The sequence below is a fragment of the Lytechinus pictus genome, chromosome 3 (assembly GCF_037042905.1).
Source record: "Lytechinus pictus isolate F3 Inbred chromosome 3, Lp3.0, whole genome shotgun sequence".
Classification (NCBI taxonomy): Eukaryota; Metazoa; Echinodermata; class Echinoidea; order Temnopleuroida; family Toxopneustidae; genus Lytechinus; species Lytechinus pictus.
The window spans coordinates 17,725,920-17,739,435 of NC_087247.1; the positions used below are offsets into that span (position 1 = coordinate 17,725,920).

The 13,516-nt window shown below is 36.1% G+C and overlaps 1 protein-coding gene across 1 annotated transcript in view; it reads right to left on the minus strand.

The window, feature by feature from the left end:
- Positions 1–13,516, minus strand: part of LOC129257703 (atrial natriuretic peptide receptor 1-like) — a 92,688-nt gene that overhangs the window by 14,393 nt on the left and 64,779 nt on the right. The window contains exons 10-19 of the mRNA XM_054896092.2: positions 12,649–12,726; positions 11,557–11,661; positions 8,163–8,234; positions 7,407–7,575; positions 6,785–6,934; positions 4,236–4,404; positions 2,867–3,016; positions 2,403–2,526; positions 1,511–1,579; positions 482–656 (exon numbers count right to left, since the gene is read on the minus strand). Of these exons, the coding sequence (XP_054752067.2) occupies positions 482–656; positions 1,511–1,579; positions 2,403–2,526; positions 2,867–3,016; positions 4,236–4,404; positions 6,785–6,934; positions 7,407–7,575; positions 8,163–8,234; positions 11,557–11,661; positions 12,649–12,726 (1,261 nt within the window). The remainder of the gene's footprint in view (positions 1–481; positions 657–1,510; positions 1,580–2,402; positions 2,527–2,866; positions 3,017–4,235; positions 4,405–6,784; positions 6,935–7,406; positions 7,576–8,162; positions 8,235–11,556; positions 11,662–12,648; positions 12,727–13,516) is intronic.

The following is a 13,516-nucleotide window of genomic DNA, read 5'->3' on the forward strand; positions in this document are numbered from 1 at the left end:
GACATTGTTACATATGCAATGCGCGTTATTGAAGCCATGGACCTACTACTTGTAGTAGGTCCATGTTGAAGCAAACACGCATGGACCCATGGCGTGTGAACTTTCTCTGAGCGTGCGACGAACAGAAAATTCAAGAACATTATTAATGTGTACTTTCAAGTGCCCATCAAATTATCAGGGATACAACGAAGTATGTCGAAAATTTGTGAACCATTAACCCATTTCGGTACAGATTCAGAGGAACAATGAACTGTAAATGATGTCGTTCACCTTGAATTCGCAAGCGATTTCATGTTTGATTTTCTGCATTTATCATATGACTTTATTTTGGACAAGATGAAGGCGCTGATCGTAAATGTTAGAAAATTTAAATCTAAACGATTATAAGTCTGTTCTTATTTGCTATATTTTTTACCATGACTTAATTGATATCTTTTCGTGGACCTGCTATTTTAGTTGAATATTATATAGGCCTACTTACCTGAGTGAATGCCTACTCTTAGTTTGAGCTTTTCTTCTGGTCTATGGCATATTCTGAATGTTGAAACCTCTCTAATAAGAGCTAGGGACATGGCAGCTATCTCCCTGGCGTGAAGCTTACCATTACTTATTGGTAGACCAGAGACAACCATGTATGCATCGCCTATAGTTTCTACCTACGATTAACAAAAATTGGAAAACATGCAATGTCATAAAGATTTATTGCAATCACGGTTGTACAAATTGGAAGACTTGGGACATGGACCACCAAATTTTACGAACAAGAAAAGGAAAGAGAAAATGAAGAAAAGGAAAAAAGAAAGGGTTGATATATATCATTTGTTTAAATATAATTATGTCAAAATCTATCACAGAATTATTTTTTGTATTTAAAAATGTGCTCGCTCGCCATGTCAGGCCCACTTAAGTTTTTTTGCGCATTGCGTATTCTACTGATTAAATACTTCTGACAATAATTCTTCGTTATCAAAAAGATAACCAGCAAAGTATTTGTATGTATACCTAAAAACAAGATGCTGAATGTTAATTGTAGAAAACGTATAACTGCCCTAACATAATTTACAGAAAAACATATGGATTAACTGATGTTACCATTGAGGTATGTCTGATATGTTAGCAATATTTTGCATTCTCATTTTCCATCTTGTAATTGTTGTTTTCCTTGCTTCAACTATGTCAATTCTAGATCTATCTATTATCATGATGATATAATAACAATTCATTTTCATTCTAAAAGCCTTGCTCTCGAAGTGAGGTTCACTGCGACTTTCGATATTGGTTCTAAATGTCGACTTAAATTGGCCCGAGATAAACTTGAAACCTTGCAAATTAGCAAAGGCAGGAATACATGGGTTTATTTTGTAGACAGTCAGACGAGTTAAAAAAACAAAGAAACAAAGAAAGTTAGTGTGCACGCTTCTGACTGATTGATTGTTGGAGTTCATTCGTTTCAAAGTTTTTGTTTCATGCAATGGCTCCCTGATCAATGGTTATTTCAAAGACTTTTTACCTTGTAAACATCGTAATGCCCAATAATTCCATCAAAACATGTATACAAATCGTTGAGAAGGGCTACCACCTGTAAATACACGAAACAAACGTTAAATGCGAGAATGTAAAAGCCTAATTATTGGCGTAACGAAATAACATGCGATCAACAGAGGTCACATGATATGCGATGTCTGTTGATCATTATATTATATTATAATAGTTAGGTCAGTTTATTAAATGTAAAAAATTGACCCTTTGACCTTTTTTCGTTTTTAAACATTCCAATCGAAATTATAACATGGAGTAAGCTTTAAATTTGTTCACGTCGCCTTAATTTGGTTAAATATCCTCGCTTACATATAAATAACCAACTGAAATAATCAATAATGAATCAAATCTGCCCTTAATACATATATTTTCATGATCATTCAACAAAGTGAAATTCATTTTGTGGTTATTATTTTGCTCCTAAAATACATCGGGAGAAAAAAGAATTATATCCTACTCTGTGATTGCAAAATAGATGATTGCAAAAGAGATAATCTGGTCACGCATCACACTCCTATAATTGAGACAGACTAACCCCACGATCCAACCCCACGATCCTCAGTTGGACCAAACTGCTAGTCTATCTCCTATATGAGATTGATAAAGGGATCAGATCGGCTCTTTTGCATTTATAGAGTGTGTGACAGCTATAAGTATTAACTGAACATTCAGAGCAAGGATGGACCTATTCAGTATTTTTAATAACCGAATTTGGCGAATGACCCAACAAATAAAAACAATCTTTTAAAATGGTATACAAGATATATAACTTTGCTACAAATGCAATATCAACAATAATGACAGCAGTCTTGCTATTCATATTACATTATTGCCGAAACCAAATTCTACCCTAAAAATCCTACCTGCATCGGGGTACTATCCGCTGAGAGTGTTGTGAAACCCACTATATCACTGAAGTAGATTGTCACACTATCATAAGATGTAGGATTGACCGCCTCCCCTCGCTTTAGTTGCTCTGCTACAGATCTGATAAACATGTAATTGATTGATATATATCAAGATTTAATAAAAAATGAAAAATAACAACGACAAAAAGAAAATGGAACCAATGAACTTGAGAAAATGGATAATCACACGAATTCGTAAATTAGCTTATTTTTGAAAAACGAAAAAAATATGCTCATACATTTTAATTTTTCCATTTTCAGACAAAGGTCAGACTGGCGAAAATCTAAGCTTGGGCATATTAGCATTCAAAGGATTCATTCATCACTGAATACGAAAGTTTTGCAAAGGATGTGAATGTCGTCAAAAATATATAATTCGTAGGTTTGTGAAAGAAATTATGCCCTATCTAAAACCTTACCTAGGTAAAACCTCATAGAGGAGTGTTTCAGATCTTTTCTTTTCTTCTAGGAATGCTGCCGTCCTTTCCTCCACAAGAGCTTCAAGGTTAGTGGCATACTGCTCCATACGATTCAACAGGTTATCCAATATACTACCTCCTGAAAAATTTCTGGAAAGGGGAAAATGTCACATACTATTATCTGGACACCGTTCAAATATTATTTACGCATATAATAAGGGAACAGTCCACAATCAAACTGAAGAAATTCTCTAAAATGACATATCTGCATTGTTCATTGCATTGGTTAAAAATAAATGCAAATGCATCTGCAATAAGAGACCGATCGAATGTCTAGATTTAATTTGGATCTTAAAGATACATAAAACAATCTCAAGGGTTTGAATCCGATCCTTTCAGATTTCAAAATAAAACTTAGGCATTCAAATACCATATCGATAGTATAAAGAATGTAAGGTTGGGATAAATCCTCTGTTTCCTCAAATGTACAAAATAGCTAATGTACAAAATATACAAAATAACTTGATTTAATCCTTTTCAAAAGTATGTATGTATATATGTGTGTATGTATGTATGTCTTATGTCAGGGTGTATGTATGTATGTTGGTGCGTTGATGTGATGATAGTGTGCTTGTGTTTGTATATATGTATGAGGTATGTTCTTCATTTTTATTACATTACAATTTTTAAAAATAATATGTGTATATTTCTTTATTTTGTACAGGACCCCATACTCGCAAGCTATGCTTTTCTTAGGGCCCTTCCGATTTTCTACTTGTAAATTTTGTATGTATTTGCTTTACTTATGCTTTTAATGGTAAATAAATGAAATGGAAAAAAAAATTACCCAGAATTATATTTCATGAAGATAGGTTACAATGTATACTATGGAGTTTCCCCGACACTAATCGCATTTACAAAACAAAAACCAAGAACTCCTTACGATACATTACAACTGAAAGAGTTGTCCTCATTATCTGTCACAATCCACTTACCAACCTGTCCATTTCACATTAATGCTGACTTAGTGCTCTATTTTTCCAGTCAGCCATACCCTTTTCTTCATTGCTTTGTACACCTTGTCCGATTTTTTCTTGTGTTTTTCCAATTCCCCTTTCTATTTGTTTCAAATCCTACAAAGTCGCATTTTTTTATAATCTGGCGCTTATATGTATAAAAAAGAATTGCCATTAAGTTGGACAATAAAACAACAATATAAGATTAATTCATTATTCTAAAGTACATTTAAGAAAAAAAGGCAATATATTTTGCTGAATGGATTTATAAGCCAAATTAAGATATATGGAAGCGAAAAACGAAACAATTTTCAATCAGTTTTAAATTCTTGGAAGGAAAAAAAAGGATTTACTTGTTGAGTTTCTTCATAGTTGATAGAAGCCATGCAGTGGATGGTCTTATCTCAGGCTGTTGTTCCCAACATGACGTCATCACTGCATGTATCTCTGGACGGCATGAGTTTGGCGCCACCTTGGGTCTGAAAGGAGGATCACTTTTTTCTTTGATCTTCATCAGAATATCTGCCAATGACAATTCAGTGACAATAAACAGAAATACAAAAGTGCAAATAATATTCTGTTATGTATATTCCCATTATAGAGTATTGTTGTGGATTTCTTTACCTGGAAAGAAATCTACGTTTTGGAGTGGGGTTTGGATAAAAAAAACAGGGTTGGAGGGCGATCAGCCTAAATCAGAGTTGATGGATGAGTATTATATATCTCATATTTTTTTATATATTATTTTCACCATTCCATATAAATATCATAATGATGATCATCTATAACAAATTATAACATTAAAAATTGTTACAATTCTACAAGAAAAGAAGGAAAGGGCTACAATGAAATATGGATATATACTTTAGCTTCAATGCAGGACTGAATTGCCCAAGCAGTGCATCGATTGGTCTAATCATGTTGGATTATGTTGCATAGTTCTAGAGCAGCATAAGGAAACGCCGGGTTACCATTATATTATAACTTGTTATCAAAGTAAAATTAAAGAGCAAACTATTTTTTCCGACGATGTCAGGGTGCCGCAACTCCTTGGTTGAATTCCGATCGATTTATGCTGCCTTTTCCTAAATATTAACTTCTTTGTTGATGTAGAGCTACCTATCTACTGTATCAATTATGCTCTTTGATCTCGCTAGAAAACTATTTTCGAAAAAAAAAAAACCTGATGGAAGACAAATTATATCGTGGAGAAAAATAAAAATTGATCTGAACATATTCCTAGTTGTTACTGAGCACTAGAGATGCATACATGTGAATACTAACTGAATCTATTATCCATGGGCGGCGGAACGTATTTTCCTTTTTTTTTTGAGGGGGGGCAAAGCCAAACAAGGAACTTATGTCAAAATTGGCATTTCGGTGCAAACGGATTTTTTTATAATGGGCATTTGTATAGTGCCATCTATCTAGAAACAATCTATTCTGAGGGGCATTGTTATTGTTATTACCCCGGCTTTAGCTCGAGCTGCCTTTTAGCGCTCGTGCATTCAAGGAATTGATAAGACATAACAATTAAATATTCCAGGCAGATTTTGTTATCATAAAAAATTTGTGTATATAACTAAAGAATTGACGCGAGCGCGAAGCGCGAGTTAAATTTTTAAAATATACTTACCAAAAAAGGGACCTGATAAATTCATATCTCACCAATCAAATAATGCGAGCGCGAAGCGAGAGCTGAAAACCTGTAATATTCCATCCTGAAAACGGGACATTCTAAGCACTTTTTATAACCAAGAACAAAATGTGGCCCAGTGGATCAGTCTCCGGACTTTGAAACAGAGGGTCGTGGGTTCAAATCCCAGCCATGGCGTAATTTCCTTCGGCAAGAAATTTATCCACATTGTGCTGCACTCAACCCAGGTGAGGCGAATGGGTACCTAGCAGGAATTTATTCCTTGAAATGCGTGTGCGCTGTAATCTTAGTAATTACGGCAGCCAAGCTACAGCTGGGGTAATAATATCCAAGTCCTTTGGAAGCGCATAGAGACATTATTCATAATTGTGATATGCGCTATACAAGAACTGTTTATTATTATTATTATTATTATATAATTAAAGCGAGCGCGAGCCCCAAAAATCGTGATTTTCTAACCTTAATTGTTTTATGAGTTACTTCAAAAAGGTTTTTTTATTTTGAAATAGGACACACTTTATTTTGAAAAAAGGGCACTTTCCATTTTGAAAAAAAAAAGATTTTGTTTCCTAAGATGATTTTTTTTGGGGGGGGCCGGGGGGGGGCACTCGACCAAAAAAGTAGTAGGTCTGTGCCGCGGGCGAGACAAAAAACGGGGGCCTTGGAGCGGGATTATTGTAAAAAGGAGGGTCCTTGGAACGGGCTTCGGAACTACAAATGTTTGTGAAAACGGGGGTCCTTGGAACGGGTCGCCTGCTTGTGAGTGCGTATTCATCCCTATGGAACGGGCATACGTGCATGCAGCTATAGCCCGGCGGCACGGGCGCCGGTTGCGCTAGCGCAGAGGCGATGGTCAGACAGCGCTTTGCGGCCGCTTTTCACCAAAATTGCAGCTCATTGTAGCAGATAAATACGGCCGGAACGGCGTAACGGAAAATATGCGAAGCTTTGGAGCGGATTTCTTTCTTCTTTTTCCTCGATAAGAAGAAGATGCTATGCTTTGGAGCGACTTTCTTTGCTCTTTTTCTCAATAAGACAAAAATGCTAAGCCTTGGAACGGAAATTTGAGTGTAAAAATGGGGGTCCCCTCCGCGGCACATACCCACTATGCATTATATACTGAGTGCCCCCCGGGCCTGCCCCCCCCCCCCCGGTTCCGCCGCCCCTGCTACCATCCCCCTTTTTTTTAACTTCCGTCACATTTTCGGACGCTCTCTATTTTCAAGTTGAATACATGGCTCTTACCATCGATATCCATGATCTGACGAACCTCTTCGTATGGCGGGTTTCTAGTAACTATCTCCTGCAAAATGATGCCAACACTGTATATATCACCCTCCTGCGTCGGTTCAACAGAAGGATTGTGGAGCCCTTCCGGTGCTTTCCATAACAACTCTGAAAGAGAGAGAGAGAGAGAGAAAGGTAGAGGGGGGGGGGGGTAATTTGTTTGGCTTCTCGCACTCAACGGATCCTAAAGATTTATTTTAAATCTCAAAAGATTTAAATTCACATCCTTTGATATTTAAAACTAAATTCTAAATTTTGATTGGTCCCTAAGCACAGCTCATAGGGAATTATTCATGTAAATTGTAGGTCGTATAGCAAATAGATGATATTGATGATCATATTCCCCCAAAACGTTTTATGTATCAAACATTAAAATATATGTTGGAAACAGAAACGTCAACCGAAAATAATCTGTTGAACAGACTGTTCAATACTAGTTTCATAACAAATCGATAAATGTGGTCATCTTTAACGCTGCGAACGTTCTGGGCTATTACTTGTAGAATTTTACAGTCTTAGAGTATTCCAAGTATTCACTAAGGAGACATCTAGCTTCTAGATGATAATTTATTTGACGTACTTTGTTTCTTTATCATTGCATCATCTTCATGCGAAACGATGTCCGATTTGCGGAATCTTGGAAGACCGAAGTCTGTTAGCTTGAGGACAAACCGGCTATCCACCACGCAATTTGATGACGTCAGTCGTCCATGTACTCCAATAACACTGTTGTGGAGGTAATGAAGTCCCTGAAATCGGTGTTTTAAAAAAAAAATCGATTGAGTCTCATGCACTACTACTACTACTACTACGACTACTACGACTACTACGACTACTACGACTACTACTACTACTCACTACTACTACTACCACCACCACCACCACTACTACCACTACTACTACTACTACTACTACTACTACTTCTACTACTACTACTACGACGACAACTACTACTACACTGTAAAAATGAAGTGCTAATTTAGCACTTACAGTGCTTGTATAATGACTGCACTACGAGTGCTGATTTTCTAATTCAAATTTAAACTAGAAAATCGGCACTCGTAGTGCAGTCACTATACAAGCACTGCAAGTGCTAAATAAGCACTTCATTTTTTTACAATGTACTACTACTACTACTACTACTACTTCTACTATGACTACCACTACAACCACTGTTACTACTACTGTTACTACTACTACTACTACTACTACTACTACTACTACTAGTAGTAGTAGTAGTAGTAGTAGTACGACTATAGCACAACTATCCTGTGCTAATCCTATTATTTGGTAAACATAGGCAAGCGGCACACACGGTAATACATTAATTACTTACCCGAATGATATCCATTATCAATGAATCCTTGAACATGGCATCCAACTTCAAACTGTCGTTTCCTAAGATATCCTTGAAGAAGAAACATTACAAAACAATTTTTCCTCACATTTGTTTTAATTTACACATTTACAGTTGACTGTATGATTTTATATATTTTAAGGACTTTTGAGACAGAAGAAGAGAGAAAGAGAGAGGATGAAAAAGGGGGAGGTAAGACATGGGGAAGATAGAGGGGATATGGATGGAGGGAGAGGGAGAAAGAAAGAGATCATTCTTCAAAATTCGTTCAAATCATTTATTCATTCATCCTATTATTTAACAAGATATAACTCGCATAAATATGTAAAACAAGAGTGTCGCTATACGCCGAGCAAATAATACGCCCGCCTGTAGCGCGGAAAATAGAGTTATTGGTCAAGCAAGAAAAGTGAAGGTGGCGACTTCACCTTTAACATTCTGACTTCAAAATCAATATAATTCCTCGGATCTATGCTAGTATCATACACACCAAATTATATGAGCCTATAGGTTAAGTTAAACTTAAGTTATCGTGTAAACAAGGACTTCAGAAGGGTAAGATGAAAGCATGTCACTGTGACCTTGACCTTTGACCTTTTGACCTCAAAATCAATAGGCTTCCTGGGATTCATGCTAGTATCATACATACCAAATTATATGAGCCTATGTTCAGTTAAACTGAAGTTATTGCGTTTACAAGGAAAAGTTAACGGACAGACAGACAGACAGACAGACGGACACCGAGCGTGATACCATATTACGTCCCGTAGGACGGGCGTATAAAAACGAAATAAAATTGGCCTTGCTTGCTGATGATATCCTCCGATGTGAAATAATAACAGGATACTTAGAAAAGGTCAAACTAGAAAACACAGTTTCCCTTAAGCACGGTGCAATTCATTTGAATTTTTATTAAAAAATTATTCATTTCCACTTTTTGATAGGCGATGAATCATTCTTGACCAGGAAGGGCATACTGGGCTGGTATCATAATTTTTTTTTAAATCTATTATAATTCACCTATCATAATCTTTCTACTATTGTAATAAAGCACGTGGAATGGACAATCAAGTATTTTATGACCATACAGGGGCAATTTAATGTAGCCATATACTCTTAAATCTTTGTTTTTATTTCCTTTACTGCTTACAATTCGTGCCCCCTCCCCACCCCGTGTAGCGCCGTAGTTAAATTGCCAATTCGTCCACTCAATACATGGTCTACCTTCATTTAGTCTAATGCCATTCCGTCCATCAACATTTCGTCGGACAACCATTTGGTCCAATCAACACTTCATCTAATTATCAGTTCGTCTATTACCATTTCATCTAATAACCAGTTGGTCTAATTTTCATTTTCTTTTCATTCCTTTTGCACAATTTAACACTTTAGTTTAATTAGAGCAAATGGTATATGGATTAAATGGCTATTGGATCAAATGGTTATCAGACGGAATGGCATTAGACTGAATGAAAGTAGACCATGTGATGAGTGGACGAACTGATGGTAGACCAAATGACAGTAGACGAGTTAGCAATGGGCAAATTGGCATTAGACTAATTGGAGATAAACCGCGCCGTATCCAGGTATGAAAATTATGTAATTTGCAACGTGTCGTATGTTGGAAACATAGGTCTGAATATACTACGCTCATAGTGGCGGATCCAGGGGAGGGGGGGGCACAGCCTGCCGTGCCCCCCCCCCCCCTCCACTTGAGAGGAACAATTACAATTCGTAATGTAAAAATGCCGGTAAAACACAGGTGTGCCCCCCCCCCTTTAGAAAGTGAAGACCCCCCTTTTTTTTGCTCGTCAAATTTTTCCTCGGAAAAATGTGCCCCCCCCCCCCTTTGGAAAATCCTGGATCCGCCCCTGACCACGCTGTTTTTTTTTCATAAAATTAAAAAGTCTATGGCAAATAGTCATTTGCATTTTCTTTCTGTATTTATGTGCGCCATCTCATGGAGTGAGACGATCTCACTCTTTTTGGAGTGAGATTTGCATCATTTGAGAGTGGATTTAAAAAGATAAAAATTTCGCTCCAAAAAGAGCTACAATGCCCTCTTTAAGAATGCAAAGCTTAATCTAAAGGGATTGGTCCCGATTCTCATCCCGAGAGGAGTATGAAAAGGAACGAGATTAGCTCTTTTTGCATTTATTACCAATTCAATTCAATTCTTTATTCCATTGCCATTTAAAACATAATACAAAATAATATAAAGTAATACAAATCAAATACAATTTTACAGACGAGCATTCTTACTTCGTAAAAAAGTATAATATTGAGCATAAATGGAAATGAGGGGGGGGGTCCACTACCTGGGTTGTCATAAAGAAATAAACGTTTTTTATTTGTTTTTTTTTATACATATATACTTTTTATTGTTTTTGAATGGAAATTATTGGAAATATTTTTTTCCAAATTATTAAAGAAAAAAGAACAAATAATGATACGGATTCAAATTTTGACGAGAATTCACAATTGGCTTAATACGTGAATCACGTTTTTGAGCAATTCGGGGTCTGACATGCATTTGTTGTGTTATATATTTCATAACCGCATAGCGCATACCAATGCATGCAGCCCTAAAATAGTCTTGAACGATAATGATGTGACCCTGTTGTGTTTATTACTTTATCATAGAACACACATTTTTGAGGGGGTCTTTACGGTCCCCGGCGATTGTTAGGGTTAAGTTTTGCTCGCTGATTATCTTATACTGTTTAATGTACTTTTCTTCATCTTTACGAAGCGCAAAGTTTCACCTGCTTTCGTGTGTACCTCAAGAGTACGATGTCAATTTTACAGTCTATTTGTAAAATATTATTATGCTTGTGCTAAACTTCCATTTCATTTAAGTACTACTATTACATGTACATGTATTTGAGCTTATTTCAAAAGTTTCTGTCCCTGTCCAAATAGTGAGCATAACACTCAGATATATTTGTTAAAATGAGAATATTCTCAATATGGATTGATGTGCACAATTGAAAAGGGAGGAAAGGTACATGAGAAAGCGATGGAGAAAGGGAGAATAAAGGGGAAAAGGAGAAAATGAGTGGTGTTGAGAAAGAGTTTTAATTAGTTAAAAGAAAATAATACACCAGTTCAGAAATAAAAGTATAAAAATTTCATCTAAAATCACATCCATGCAAATTTACAACACACAAGCCTATATGCGGTGTTTTAAAACTCGTTAAAAAAAAAAACCCGGTGTTTTAAAACGCGTCTTAGAACGTTTTAAAACACATCGTTTAAAACGTGCCCACCCTGTTCATTACATGCAGAATAAAAATCAATAAATAAAAAAAACCTGAATCTAGAAAAAGAAGTGTGTGTGCCAACGCAAATATATCCCTTTTTTATGGTTTACCTGTAAACTCCCTTTAGGGCAGTATTCTATGACAACACAGACGTTTGGGATATCCACACAGGCTCCTACAAACCGGGCTAGGTTGTTATGTTCGACTTGCCGCATCTGTGTGTATAGAGAGATGATTTTGAACTATTAATATTTTGGGTATTTATTACCGAGATAATGCAAATGCCCGGGGCACATTGATGAGCGGTGATATTAGAGACAATTTCAGCGGTGATACATAATCTCATTGCCATATAGCCTGTATGATTGTCGCATTTATACCAATTAAAACATTGTAAAGAAGTGGGATTTTATAATGGTACATGATTTGTAAAAGTGGCCAGTTTACGGCCACATTTGATAATTCAGAACAAGACGTCGCAACAACAAAGAAAGTTCATTTACTTAAAATCGACGGTTCACGTATATAAATTTGAATTGCAAAACAAATTTTACAGCAGTGCACGTGCCATAATCTCAGCTGTAACATTATTTGAAAAACGTTTTTAGAATGATATTCAAATAAATATGATAATAAAATGAAGGTTAGGAAAAATACAAATTTAAGATTGATAATAATGATACCTTTGGATTGGTAGACGTTCTCAGCCTTTAACACTTAATGGACTTATTGTTCATAATATTATCCAGTCACGTATGGACAAAAGAAATAACTTTTAATAGCAATCACACGTTGTACAGATAACATAGACCCAAACATCCCCTGCACAATATACATCTTTACCCAACACGCACATGTTTATAGTGATGTTTATTATGTTCCAGATTTTGGAGAGTGGATATACTCAAGAACTCACGGGCAACCACATAGGCTCAATGGGCTGGAAGAATAACTAAAATACATTAATTACTTGTTTAAAAAAAAAAACGAGGGGCATTAGAAAATGGGTTTTCTCTCTTTGTTCCCATGCCAAAATGTCCTATATTATCTGACGCTGCCGTGCATCTGGTGACTTAGAAAGATTCATTTGTGTGCTCTTTTCATTCAGCTTGTATAGCAAGCCACTAACGGATTTTTAGTTAAGTGGTGCTTTCGTGTTCTTACACAATAATCTACATGTATGATACAATCTCGTGACTTACGTTATTGAAGTCCTTCAATTCGGCTCGTGTTAGATCGACCTTCGTTTTCTCTATTCGTTTAACCATCACTAATCGACCCTGCAAAAAGAGTGATTGTAGAATAACATTGATTCAGGAAAGGAACTGACAAGGTGATTAATCAAGATAACAACCCATTACCCTAATGTACTTCATTAAAATATGATACCGGTGTATCAAAATATGCATGTAAAACATTCACATTTCTTGTCTTCATCAGAAGTCTTTTAAAGTGCTCTACAACAATCCAGTATGGTAAGTAACATGGCTATACATGTATATTACGTCGGCTGTTGCGCGCTCTGCATTTAAAAGGAATTCATTTCACTTTGTAGTTCCTCAAATTACCTGGGCTGCATATGGATGAATATTTTGCTGAAGGTATCTGGCGCCTGGGGATATTCACAATTATTACCATACCCACATTATCACTTAATTTGCCCCCCTCCCAGCCTGTCTCCCCTTTTCTCTCTCCATTTTCATATGGTTAGAATGTGTAACATGGTTATTAAAAAAAAACATTTGGTTTATATACATTAGAATAACGCCGCAGGGCTAAACCCATTTGGTCAACAATAAATTCGCTATAGCAAGGGTGTGATCTGACCACACCTCACTTGGTCTAATATGCACTTAGTCTAATTCTCTTTTATTCTGATACCCAGTTGGTTTAATTTCCACTTTGTCATGTTTCATTTTTTAATTCTCGAAATAAATTTTTTTATTAAATAGAACTACATAAATATATAGATTCTGTGGTGTCAGGCAAATTGGATATTATACGAATCGGTAAAGTCTAACCGGAAATAAAGACAAAATGGCAGATGGGCTAAAATAAAGTTAGATTATT